The sequence below is a fragment of the Pempheris klunzingeri genome, chromosome 7 (assembly GCF_042242105.1).
Source record: "Pempheris klunzingeri isolate RE-2024b chromosome 7, fPemKlu1.hap1, whole genome shotgun sequence".
In the NCBI taxonomy this organism is placed as follows: Eukaryota; Metazoa; Chordata; class Actinopteri; order Acropomatiformes; family Pempheridae; genus Pempheris; species Pempheris klunzingeri.
The window spans coordinates 1,029,697-1,042,678 of record NC_092018.1 but is presented as its reverse complement, the minus strand read 5'-3'; the positions used below and the strand labels follow the sequence as shown (position 1 = coordinate 1,042,678).

The following is a 12,982-nucleotide window of genomic DNA, read 5'->3' as shown; positions in this document are numbered from 1 at the left end:
CTCTAACAAGAAGCTTAACAGCAACATTCACAACAGGTTTGATCCATGAATCCACCAATACATTTCCTGCTTCAGTTAGAATTGGTATTTAAACAGTCCTCCTCATCCTGCTGTTCACATTCTGACATCATGAGACCAAGACGACACCTAACAGTTGATCAGCAGCACCTCAACACTGGAGGCTTCAAACAGGAAGTCCTCAGACGGAGGTGTTCACTGAGCTTAGAGGGTCACAGAGTGTCATCAGGAGGTTGGAACAGTGATACAGAGACTGGAAGAGTCACAGAAAGGAGAGGAGTGGACGTCCTTTGGCCACGTCCCAATTTATTGAGACACTGAACATGTTTTGTTGTGGTATACCTACCACTGTTGGTAGATTTTCTTCAAATACATTGTTTAAGATGAATAAAATCACCAGTGCATGCTTCTACTTAAATGTCCTACTTTCATGATATAATATCACTGTAGCATTCACTTTTTACATTTTCCATATATTTCACCCGAAAGCTGAATATCCCTAACTTTTAGTGAGTAGTTATGAATATGCACTAAATGTCAAAGTCACTGCTGAGAGGAAAAGTTTGAGGGAAACAGAATCTTTTCCAATTCATTGGATTATAAAATACTCTGATTTACATTTTGAATGTGAATGAAGACTAGAGCATAAAACACAGAGTTCTTATTCTGGTCCTGCTGATCGGCTGCATGTACAGAAGCACAGGAGACGATCGGCCTGATAAAGATCAGCCTCAGGGTAATTTACCGGGCACGTGCAGGTCTGCTGCCAACTTTCTCCCCATTTCCAGTCAGTGAGCGCAAAGCAGACTTTCACTTTCTGTTGCAGCTGCATAAATGTACCTGCAGGCAGCTCCTATCGTCACAGCACACCTGCACACTCCTGAAGAGACTCGCTGGAGCAGCACACCTGAGCTCAGACCTACAGAGACCTTCAGAGACCCGCAAAGACCCACAGAGACGAAGACATGGCCTCTCGAGTTGCAGCTCTGCTCCTGCTGGGTGTCGTGATCTGTGCTGAGTTTGCAGCAGGTGAGACAAACCTCACATGAGCACTAACACCGATTTATGTTTCAGGATCCTTTCAGCAGGTTAAAGTAGTAAAACTGTCAAACTAAACCAGAGTTTAAACTAGAAATAACTTGCATGAATGAACACAGTGTTGGGAGAGCCTACAGGTGACCCCCCCCCCCTCAGGTTTTGTAGATGAATGCACATGTCTGTTGATCTTGTGATGATGAACCTCTCCCTCCTCCTGCAGCTGAGATCGCGGTGGACTGCTGTCTGAGCGTCGGCGTCAAGCGCCTGCCGCTCCAAAACCTTGAAAGCTACAGCATCCAGGAGGCCGGGAAGGGCTGTGATATCAGAGCCACCAGGTGAGTGCCCCCCCCCCGGTGGAAATATGACAAACTTCTAACTTATTTCTGCTAGAATTTGGAAAATAGGTTTGTGAAAGAAGCCCGATCTCACTTCTGTCCTCATCTGCTCTTTCAGGTTCATTACAAAGGTGGGGAGGATCCTGTGTGTGTCCCACCCTGACGACCTGCCGTGGGTGAGGAATCACATCAAACATCTGGATGCCAAAAAGAAGTCATCACATCAGTAAACCAGGTAAATCCTTGCAGTGTTTTCTAAAATGTTTCTCATGGTGCTGTGAAATTGCTCCCAGAGCTTCACTGAACTGGGTTTATCATCGCTCTCTGCAGGTGCACACAGCAGTGCATTGTGGGAAAACATGGCTGAAGATCAAGGAGGACCGACTGACCCGAGAGCTGCAGACGTCTCCGGGCGGTCACTTCCTCTGATCCCTGGTCGTTGGTCGTGCGGATGGCGGCTTACTGTACAGTTGTAGTTCTTTTCTTCCCTTCTGTGAGTCACATGGACTTTAGAAGCAGAAGCTTTGGATCCAGCAGGAAAACGTCACCTTTCTTTACCATCGTGCTCTAAAACTCTGCTGCTGTTTGAGTCCTAACTTGTACAAAATGTTGAGGGGATTCGTTTGTTCTAAATAAACTCTGATGTTATTTTGTAACTTGTATTTGGTGCCTTTATTTAACCCACCGTAACTCTGCAGTCTCCTGTTTGACACGTATCAAACACTGTTTCAGACATCTGACCAGAAAAACCTTTAAAACAGACGCACCAACACTTTGTTACATCAACTTCTTCTCTTTCAGTGAGAGACTTGCTTTGTTAAAAAGGATCCAGAATTAAAAGATAAAGAGCCGGAGAGTAAAAGTACAGAGAATCAAACAGAATGAGACGAGATCAAAGCAGTGAAACAAACACAAAGCTGAAGAAATAAGAAAAAGCTTTCAGAAATACAACAGCTGTTCAGGAACAGACCACGAAGGACATGTAACACAGTTAGATATAGATAAATACCATACTGACACATGAGGATTTAAAGCTTCACATGATCACTGAGACTTTGTGTGAGCAGCAGTAAAAGTACAGAAGTATTACCAGCAAAATGTACTTTAAGTACTTAAGACATTCTGCATCTTAGAATATAAAACATGTATGTACACTGAGGGGAAGCTCAGGCTCAGTCTGTGATAATATTCATATTCAGTCAGCTGATCATGTTTTAAATGTGAAGTTAAAGGAACTGCAGCAGTTAAATGTAGTAAAGAGTCCAGTTTCCCCTCTGAACTACTGCAGCAGGTCGTAAACTAAACCTCAAACTGCTCTTAAGTCCATGTCATTGATTCACTTACATTCAGTATGAAGAAGGAAGGTGCAGGTGGAAAAACACAGCGAGGACAGAACCAGAGCAGAGGATGAGCTCGGGGGTGTGAAGACAGGTGAGCCGAACGAGGATCAGGTGCAGACGACCACAAAGGCAGGAAGTGAGGTAGAAGAAGACAAGAATACTACAAAATAAAACAGGAAACAAGAGACTGGACGCGACCACAAGACAAACCGGGGACGTCAGAGCGACTTAGAACATTCATCAAAAGACCAAGCAGAAGAAACATGTCATTACAGGAAGCACTTGAAGCACTGGAAGACGTTTGGCCCCCCATCAGAGAGGCTTCTTCAGGTCTGAAGAGAGACGGATGCACAACATATACGTTTAAGAAAAACACTACGAGGACGGAAGTGTGTGAGTGTGTGTGTGTGTGTGTGTGTGTGTGTGTGTGTGTGAGTGTGTGTGTGTGTGAGTGTGTGTGTGGATGTTGAAGACGCCAAAGTCTGTTCTGAGTGAACGAGTGTCTTTAAAAGAGAATAAAAGTGGATCACTGTCCTCCATCTTTTCTCACTCTGGTTCTAAACTGCAGCAACAACAGCTGAAGCTCAGTTTGCAGCCTGGTGTCCTTTAAAGAGCTCCGGTTTATGTGAAGTCTTGTGCACGGAGAGACTGATGTTACTGATTTGTCCTTGAAATAAATCCACAGCGAGATGTTTTCCTTCTTTGTCGCCTTGCTGATGACTCACTGCTGCTTTTCTGCTGGAGAACAGGAAGTCCTTCCTTCCTCTTCTGACCTTCTGACCTTCTGACCTTCTCGCGACAGAACAGAACAGAACAGAACAGAACAGAACAGAACAGAACAGAACAGAACAGTACGTGTGAGCTCTCAGCTGCTCGCTGACCTCCAGGCCACCGAGCCAGGCTGCCAACATCCAGTGGAGTTTCCCACAATGCACAGGGGGCTGTCATAGGTCACCGCAGACCACCCGAACCTGAGATCCAACTTTATCAGCCCGGGGTGATCTATGATGATGTTCTATTTAAGGGAAACGCAGCAGAAAGCACCAAAAGCACGAGATGATTCCCTGTAATCTGAAATTATTACGACTAAAACAGGTTTAGGAATGGAATTCATGTGTGGAATGAAGCTGCACGACCTCTGACCTCTGACCTCTGACCTCTGACCTCTGGCCTGGTTGTCGTGCAGTGATGGTTGGAGACACATTCTCAGACGTGTCCCGTCCTGTCCCTCCTTCCTGTAACACTCGCTCGGATGCTGCCTGGACTCCTCCCAGATTCTCCTCCACTGGCAGCACTACAAGCCCATCAACTCTTTCCAGTAAGCGTGTGGGGGGTGGGGGTGGGGGGGGGTGGGGGGTTGGGCTGGGAGCAGGGAAAGTCCTGGAGAGTAAATGCAGACAGACAGACGGGCAAACATCCAAACAGGGATTTACAGGAAACCGAATCTCTCTCTCTAAGTGCTCCAGAGGCTCATGTAAACACTCACGCCTGCACTTCTGCTCTCAAGGTCACCTGACAGATATAAACCAATAAAACATCCGCTCATTCTGCGTTCACTCTTTTCTAACGTACAGCTGACAGCTTCCTCCACTGAGAGGGGAAGAGAGGTGTGTTTGTTCTTCCTTTGGGTTTTCATTTGAATTATTTCTGGTCAAACAGCAACAAGGAAAGTGACTCCAGCTTCTCTGGAGAGGCTGCAGCGTCCGTACCTTTAATCCATCCATCATCCATCCTCTTATCGGGGGGTCGGGTCAGCAGGGCAACACTCTCCAGCTCGTCCCGGGGACCCCGAGGCGTCCCGAGGCCTGATGGGATATGCCACCCCTCCAGAGGGTCCTGGGTCTGCCACGGGGTCTAGTTTTAGTTTTCCTGCCGTGGTCCAGTTTTGCAGGACGTCACTTGAATGATGGAGCTTAAGACTTCTTTTCTTCTCCTGTATCTCTGAGGCATCTTCTCCTGCGATGAGGTGCTGCGTCTCCTAACTGTACACTGAGCTTCATAAGGAGAAGAGGAGTGGGGGGGGGTCAACACTGAAACACTCCCCCAGCTGCACCAGATACAGCTTTTCTTTAATATAAGTTAGAAACCTAATTTTATATACTTAGTGTTTCACCAAAGACAGACTGTACACACCCACAGGAAGTCTTTATACACGCTTAGCGTAGAAACAAATCAAAATAGAACATCAACCCAAAGAATCAGATAAGAACATGTTCAATCAATCAATCAATCAATCAATCTTTATTTATATAGCGCCAATTCACAACAGCATTATCTCAGACTCTTTCCATAAAGAGCAGGTCTAGACCAAACTCTTTAGTTAGAGAGAGACCAACGACTCAGGAATTCAACATGAAGGATTCAAGAATCCCCACATGAGCAGCATCAGATATTATATTAGGACACAGTGGAGGAAGAACTCCCCTTTAACAGGAAGAAACCTCGATCTTGTTATAGTTCCCTTCCTGCTGAAGCTCATTCATCACAAGTGGAGCGGTTGTGAAATAGTGTGAACATCAAAGCCGCCCACAGAAATGCCACGGGTATTAGATATGTGATGATCTCTACTGTGTGACAGCGACCACACACTAAGACGTGTGCAGATGTTGTTGGTTGGCTTCATGAAGCTGTCAGACTCTCCACAGCGTCATTAACAGTGAACGACTGCAGCTTCCACCACATTAGATTTTCATATGAAACAGAACAAACGGTCCTCTTTACAATCACAAGGACCTGCTTTAATGTATCCACACACATTATTAACCCTTTACTGAGGAACACAAGTGACCTTTATGGACATTATTGACTAAGTTCCTCCTCAAATAATCAGGGGGGGTCAAAACGACCAATGTTCACCCGTTCTGGAATTATCAGGACTTTAACTCTGGAGCCTGAAACCCAAAGTTAGATGTAAGCTAACGCTGTGGAACAGGTGCAGTGAGGTTATGTTTAGGCACTCCTCTCCTCCACATAAACACACCCAGCCGCACTCTTGGATCATCATCCTCCATCAACACCCACCTGTTTAAACAAGCCTGCTCACTGTAACATCACTCTCAGAGCTCCCACCCCTTGGTTTTTTACAATGTTGGACTTTTTAACTTGCTTTTTCACTGTTTGTTTCTAACTGTGTGTTGTACGGTGTCCTTGAGTGCCTTGAAAGGCGCCTATAAATAAAATGTATTATTATTATTATTATTATTACCACAGATGATAGTTTGGTTAGTTATGGCACAGAAGAACGTGTTGACTTTTGTTTCACATCATAACTACGGCCGATAGATGTCACCAGGAGCAGTTTGTCACGCAGAGGAAACTGCACTTTCATCAAAGCTGCTGAGTTCAAGTGTTGCCACATCCAGTAGTTTTTCTCACCGCCTGGTCACTTCTGTTGTGTTTGCAGCCGGCCACTTAAAGGAGAAGCAGGTTTTCCTGCGAACAGGATCAGTTCAGTTCCTTCTGCAGTAAAACAAACTGAATTGTTCTTCTCCAGTCACTTTTTTATCTCTATAACTGAAGCGATTTAGTGAGTTTACTGTGAGGTTAGCCCCCCCCCCCCTCACAAGTGAATGTTGATCTGTTGGTGTTTGTGTTCAGAGATTAGAGAAGTCTGACTCAAAGTGTGATAGACTGTTCCTGTTACCTTAGAAGAGCCCGACACTTCCAACAAGTGCTGGGAATCAAAAATGAGAGTCAATAAAAGATTTTCAGTTGGGAGGGGTGCAGACTGGGGAGGAGGAAGAGGATGAGGAGGAAAGTGAAAGCAGTGGACAGTGTACATAAGAGCAGCCGCAGCAGACGGAGGCAGCCACCTCGCTGACAGAAGGTCAGGCTCCTCATCGGCCAATCAGCCTCCAGAGAAACGAAGAGACATGGCTCCGCAGCTCTTCTTCTGCCTCCTCTTCCTCACCTGCTGCTGCACAGGTGAGACTCACATCACACTCAGATACACTTTTGCGAGATGAGTCGCTGAGGTTAAACCACCTGAGCTCTGTCGGATGTAGTTTGGGGCTTTAAACACACACCTGCGGTCCTTCACCTGACTTCATCCTGAGCGTACCAGTTCTTCTCACTTCACACAGTCCAGAGGAGAGCTGTCAATCTGCAGCCTGAACAGGTAAAGGTGCCTCGTAGAGCAGCCGAAGAGTTACAACATGAAGACACAGAGGAGAATATATGTCAAATATAAAATATAATATTAGAACTACCTTCTTGTCACATCTGAGTAGATGAGGTGTGTTTAGCAGGTGAAGGAGCTGCTGGTTTTCCCCTCATCATCATGTGACCAAAGCTACCAGGCAACATTAGATGTGTGTGTGTGTGTGTGTGTGTGTGTGGGAGTGTTTAGCTGATGAGAAGTTGTCCTTGAGTGAAGCTCTCAGCCTCCGATCTGCTCCACCAGGCTCCTGCTGCTCCACCAGGCTCCTGTTGCTCCACCAGGCTCCTCTCAGTGTGGAACAGGGCTGCAGCATCTTTGTTACACGTTAATCTGCTGATTATTTTCCCGATCAATCGATGAATGCTCACAGTATCCAAGCTGACCAACCGTCTGAAACCTCGAAATAATCAATTTATTCAAATGAAAATCCAAGAAAAGGGTCAAGACATCTTTTTATACAGAAGTGAACGAGATTATAACCACACACACACACACAGTAACAGTCATTATCACTTATTATATCACCGTCTGAGTATAAAACTCCCTGCAGCCATAAAAGCAGGTCGTAAAAGCTTCCCTCCTTACAGCTGTAATCTGTTTAGACTGCAGTGTTGACAGGCAGGAAAACCCCTGAATGTGACTCTGAGTGACTTGAGCAGGCTGCAGCTGACTGACTGACCCTCTGTGTCCCACAGTCACGCTGGCCCAGATGCCCTTCGACTGCTGCTTGAGCGTCAAAAACAAAGAGGTTAACAAACACGCCATCGTGGACTACTACAGCCAGGTCAGCGGTCAGGGCTGCTCTGTGGACGCCATGATGTGAGTTGATGACGTATCTGATGAGTAGATGGGATGTAGAAAGCTCCTCCACCACCTTCTCAGCCTGACCTGAGTGATTTCCTTGCAGCTTGGTTACGAGAAGTAGCAGGAATCTCTGCGTGCCGCCTGAAGAGTCGTGGGTCCGAGCTGTGGTGGCCCACGTCAACCGTCTGAGGGAGTGGTGCAAGAAAAATAACTACAAGGTAGATTTTCCTGCTGCTCTGCACCTTTTCTGCCAAAATAATGAATTAGTGTCTCAAAGTCATTGTTTTGAGAACATTTGTCGTTACAACAGGATCACAATGATAGAAATGGCCCCCACATGGTGCTTCATTAGTGTTTATCTGTGATATATATGTGACACAATGCTCATTAGTTCTCTTTTTGTTTTTATTAGTGAAATGCATGAAGGAATACCTCTCAAATATACACTCAGAAGGTGATTAGCTTAGCTTAGCTTAGCTTAGCTTAGCATCTGATGCTCAACACTTAACAGGGTTGGAAAAGTTACTTAAAAACTCTTAATAATTGCTGATAAAACTTTTTTTTTTTTTTTACAAATTACACGTCTCACAAAAGCTCACAACAGCCAAATTAATCAACAGGTTAAAAAAAAGGCAGAAATCTCCATCGAGGTTTCCTAGTTTGTGATCTCTGGGTGTTCAGATCCACTGATCTGTTCCAAGCCTCGCTAAGCTCCATCTAACCGTGCGACCGCAGACGAGGCCTCCGGCTGTGAGTCATCAGGCTGCACAGATGCCAAACAGAGCTCGAGCAGGCTGCAGGACGAAGTGCTGACTTGGTGCGCGTGTTCTATTAAAGACGAGCTCCTCGTTTGTCAGATTCTTGAATATTCTTTAAAAGATTTCTAACTTGGGAACATTGAGTGTGTAGAAACTCCCCAGTGCCGCTCATTCTTTCTTTTCTGGGCTTCTCACATCTTAGTTTGAAGCACCAAGGAGACTGTTGGCTTTGGTTTCTAAATATTTGTGTGTCTGCAGGGAAATCGCTGCAAAGATGTGAAGCGCATATGAGCGAAGAGCGACCTTCGACCCCTTCGGCCACGGCAGCAGCAGCAACACAGCTGGACTGGATGAAGTCAGGGAGGAGGGGGGGGCGGATCAAACCACAGTCAAATATATAATATAAAGATGAGCTCTATTTTACTTTTTACTTTTATTTTATATTTGATAAAATTATGTTTGAACCAAATTGAAAATGAAACATTTTGAAGGATTTTTATATTTTTATGGTGTTTGAATAAAACCAAGAATTATAGAAGAAATATCAAAGTTTAGAATGTGAAGTTCAGCTCACTTAGCTAACTCTGAATAACTGAACTACTCAGGCAGTTTGTTTGTTGTGTGGATTTGATTTTTGACCTTTTTCCCCTAAAATAAAGCTCTGTTTTTCCAAATCCTGATCATGTTTTTCATTCTACGCTGACGACACTCTTAAGTCTGTGAGGAGTGAAAGTGAGTAAATGATCTCGTTTTTCCACCACTGCTGCAGAAATGAAATGCTTGTTTTCATTTTTAGGTTTGGTATCATAACACGATTCCAGTTTCCTCTTATTCAGAAGAACTTCAGGAACAAATAACTGCTCCTAATCCCCTAACACCCTTTTTGTTTGCATGGTCCATATTTTTCATCTCTTATTCTATCAACTGGAAAGCAAAGCTTGAATTCGCAAACTCTTCACATCAGGACCAAACTAAAATTCAAAATGAAAACAATATTGTTGGGTTGAACATTTTTGATCGCCTCGTCATCACAGTGACAGTTTGTTTGTCCAAAGTTTAGTTTATGGTCAGATAACTAACAACATTCCCGTCAGCCTCAGCTGGATGTTGTGCTGATTAGAAAATCCTGGTAAAAAGTGTTTGGCAGCAGTTCACCTTAAAACAGAAGGGAACAGTGATCAGAAATGGGAACTTTGAGAAGTTTGATCTTGAATCAAATCTGTTGTGAAGTTGTCAGGACACCGATCAGGAACATGGGAACAACTTTTCCACCTTTTTCTCCTGCTGTGCTCCCAGCTCATCATTTTTCCCGTTGATCTCCCAATTTCTTATTGATACAAACCAAACAGGTGTTTCTCAGTGTGGGATATGAGTCTGTACCTGGCAACCCAACCCAGTGGCAGAGGTGACCTCACAGCCCCCCACTGAGCTCAGTTTGTCACTGAAAACTGGTGAAACACACAAAGAAATATGTTTCCAAATGAGCTGAAGATGTGACTCTACATCTCAGCTATCAGATCATTTTCACAGCACAGAAAACTCTCCATCGGATCAAGTCTTCTTCCCGTTCATTTCTATCAAGTGGTGCGATATAGTACATCATGTAAACAAAGGCTCAGTGAAACAAAGAAGAAAAGCTGAATTTGTTCTTCAGCTAAAGCTCAGTGTTGATTTCATCTGAGGATTTAACCTCCTCAAGTTTAACTACCAACATAACATGAAAATACTTCTGTACAAGTAGCTCAAACATTCAAAATCTGCCTGCAAAACATACGTGAAGGAATCAAAAGTCAAAGTAAACCTGAATCACCGACTGAATCGAGCCTGAAATGTCCTCAGGGTTGGTTTTGTCCCTCTGACTGATGTACTATTATTATATTTGCCATTGTTTGATTATTAATAGTTAATTAATAGCTCAGTTGGTTCAAATGTCTTTAATAAATGAGACCTAAATAAATACGTTTTGTGAGATTTGTTACTGAGGGGAAGGCTGTATTGGGACGGGGGGGCGGGGGCCCTAGAAAGTCCTCTTTTTCACAGCCTGATGTTGGCAGGTGTTCCCGCCTCCACACAAAAGACCAGCTTATCCAGTTAATGCGTCACCTGAGAAGGTGAAAGTGTCACCCACTCAACTTTTAATCTCAGCTTTAACCTCAGCTGAACTTCCTGGATAAATAAAGAATTAGATTTCACATTCACAAAAAGAATCAAAGAAAGAAGTGAAATCACAGTGAAAATACCTGCAGAGAAATACAACAAAGGAGGGTTCAGTAAAGGGCTGCCAGCCTGAGGCCTCTTCCTCTGAGGAAGGTCAATCTACGCGTCAAAGCGAACAAACCGCTGCAGCACATTCAGATTGTGTTTTTACTGTCCTTCACTAGGCAGACGTGGCTCATCAGTGAGGTCCAGTTCTGCTGGGGATCAGCTCTGACCGTCTGAATTCTGGTTCAAAGCAAAGGCTTTGGATGGGGTCAGGATCAGGGTCAGGGTCAGGGTCAGGGTCAGGGTCGGGGATCTGTGCAGGCTGGTCTGGTCCTTCAACAGACAGCTGGATAAACTTTACCTCTAACAGGTTTCGTCCTCGGGGACGTCACCATGTTGAGATGTGAGCAGAGTTTCCTCAGAATATTGAAGGATTCTGTGCTGCTGCACAACCAGATGGATTTTCTTTAAAAAGCCTTAAAGAGCCTGAATATTGCAGCCCAGTGAGCTCACAGCTGATCTTATCCTGTAAAACATCAGCACCACCTGGTGGCTGAAGAGCTTCGTCCTCAGCAGGAACCTAACTGTGGTGACACCAACATGTTAATACGTGGCAGGACATCAGGGTTCATTCGGCCTCTTCATCCAGTTCAGACACAGCAGATGTGAGTAACCTTCTGGATATTAGTGATACTTCATCCAACTGTAACCTTCTGAAGATGAAACACACTTGAAATACAAACTCTTTCCTTTCAAGGCTTGAAATGCAGCAGAAAACGTTTAGTTGGGTCTCACCTGGAGAACGTCCACCAGAACATCCTTTAAATAACCTCAGAGCGTTTCAGAAACTCAGGCCTCGTTACAAACACTCATATTTCAAGGTCTCCGTCAGACCAACAGCTTAGAGCACTTTCATTGGTTGGAAGAACTTCATGTGGAGGTAGTTTAGTCAGCAGTCGTGTTTCCATCAGTGTAGTTTTTATCAGAGTCTGTTTGGGGGGGGGGGTGTTTAGATCCTGTGTGAGACCAACAGAAGATTATATTCATTCAGTTGTTAACCTGTAAGCTCCAGCTTTCTTTTATTGTTATGAGCTCTTGGGGCCAGTTTGGCTTAATACAATATGTTTTGAGTTAAAATAATAAGTCAGATACCAACAAGGCTTCATCAAACACTAAATGTCTTCTTTCCAACACACACCTGGGTGTAAATAGAATAGTGTGGCTGTCTGCCGACACTGGGGGGTAAGTAGCATCTTCCTATTTCTATTTGCATTTTGAAATATCACGTTAGAAAAGCCTGCAGAAAAAGTTTGTTACGCTTCAGGTGGTTTTTATTTGCTTTATCTTTTGGGGGTTAAAGGTGCAAACACTTAACTCACATGACCGATCAGCTGTTTCCTGAAGACGACTACTGGCGGATGTATAAACACACCTGGATACAGCGCTGAAGGTGAGGCCGCTCAGTCCTGTCAAGGTGTTGGTCCTGTTAGGCCTCTGCTAACTTCAAAATGTTATCAGACTGAATGGATCAAAACCGTTTAACAGGTTCTAACACTGAAGAAAAAGTTATCCACAGATTTACAGACTCTTTTTTGCCCCGTGGAGTCATGTGACATTAGCTTCAAAGCCTGGAGACCTTCCTGGAGGCTGGAGGAGACGGACGACGGGTTTAGTTTCTGTTTCACTACATTTTCTTCTTCTGCTCTTTTTATTTTAGCCGCGCACAACGTAGCCTATAACTTCTGACCAAACTACACTTTCTGTAGTTTATTTGCTTCAAAGCAGTTGATGGAAATCTGTTTTTGCAACACGTCAAGTGTTAGAAAAGACAGAAACTTAATGAAACCAGTGACGAGTCTTATTCGACCAAAAGAACCTTTCTGCAGAAACCCAGCAGCCCTGATGAAAAGCTTTTCATCTCCAGTGAAACGTGTTGAGAACAAAAGACACAGGAGCCTCTGAGGTTTGTGATCACATGAGCACTTTGTTATTTAACATCCATAGTAGTTTGATAATGTCATACGTTTACGTCATATAGCCTGGACACAGAGAGAAGAGCGGTGTCACTGGTGCTGAAGGTATTTACAGGCAGGACAGGAGGAGGCAGCCGGGGGGGCAGATTAAAAACAGAATCCTTCAGGTCACTGCGACATTTAAAGCACAAACATTTCAGCCAATCGACGGACAAGCTGAGAAGGAGTTTGTGTCTGTGTCCACAAGAACTCTGAGCTGGACGTCCATCAACAGCAGACCACCATCAGACCTTCAGACCGTCAGACCGTCAGACCGTCAGACGGTCCTTCAGACCTTCAGACTGTCTGATGGTCC

At 44.5% G+C, this 12,982-nt stretch overlaps 2 protein-coding genes across 2 annotated transcripts; both read left to right on the top strand.

The window, feature by feature from the left end:
* The first annotated feature begins 882 nt into the window (after window positions 1–882).
* On the top strand, window positions 883–2,047 carry LOC139204327 (C-C motif chemokine 13-like). The gene is made up of 4 exons (XM_070834336.1): window positions 883–1,047; window positions 1,277–1,391; window positions 1,510–1,626; window positions 1,722–2,047. The coding sequence occupies exons 1-3, from the start codon at window positions 984–986 to the stop codon at window positions 1,619–1,621; spliced, it is 291 nt and encodes a 96-aa protein (XP_070690437.1). The 5' UTR covers window positions 883–983; the 3' UTR covers window positions 1,622–1,626; window positions 1,722–2,047.
* Window positions 2,048–6,511: 4,464 nt separating this feature from the next.
* Window positions 6,512–9,132, top strand: LOC139204180 (C-C motif chemokine 19-like). Its single transcript, XM_070834156.1, has 4 exons — window positions 6,512–6,655; window positions 7,586–7,709; window positions 7,798–7,912; window positions 8,711–9,132. The coding sequence occupies exons 1-4, from the start codon at window positions 6,604–6,606 to the stop codon at window positions 8,741–8,743; spliced, it is 324 nt and encodes a 107-aa protein (XP_070690257.1). The 5' UTR covers window positions 6,512–6,603; the 3' UTR covers window positions 8,744–9,132.
* Window positions 9,133–12,982: the final 3,850 nt, after the last annotated feature.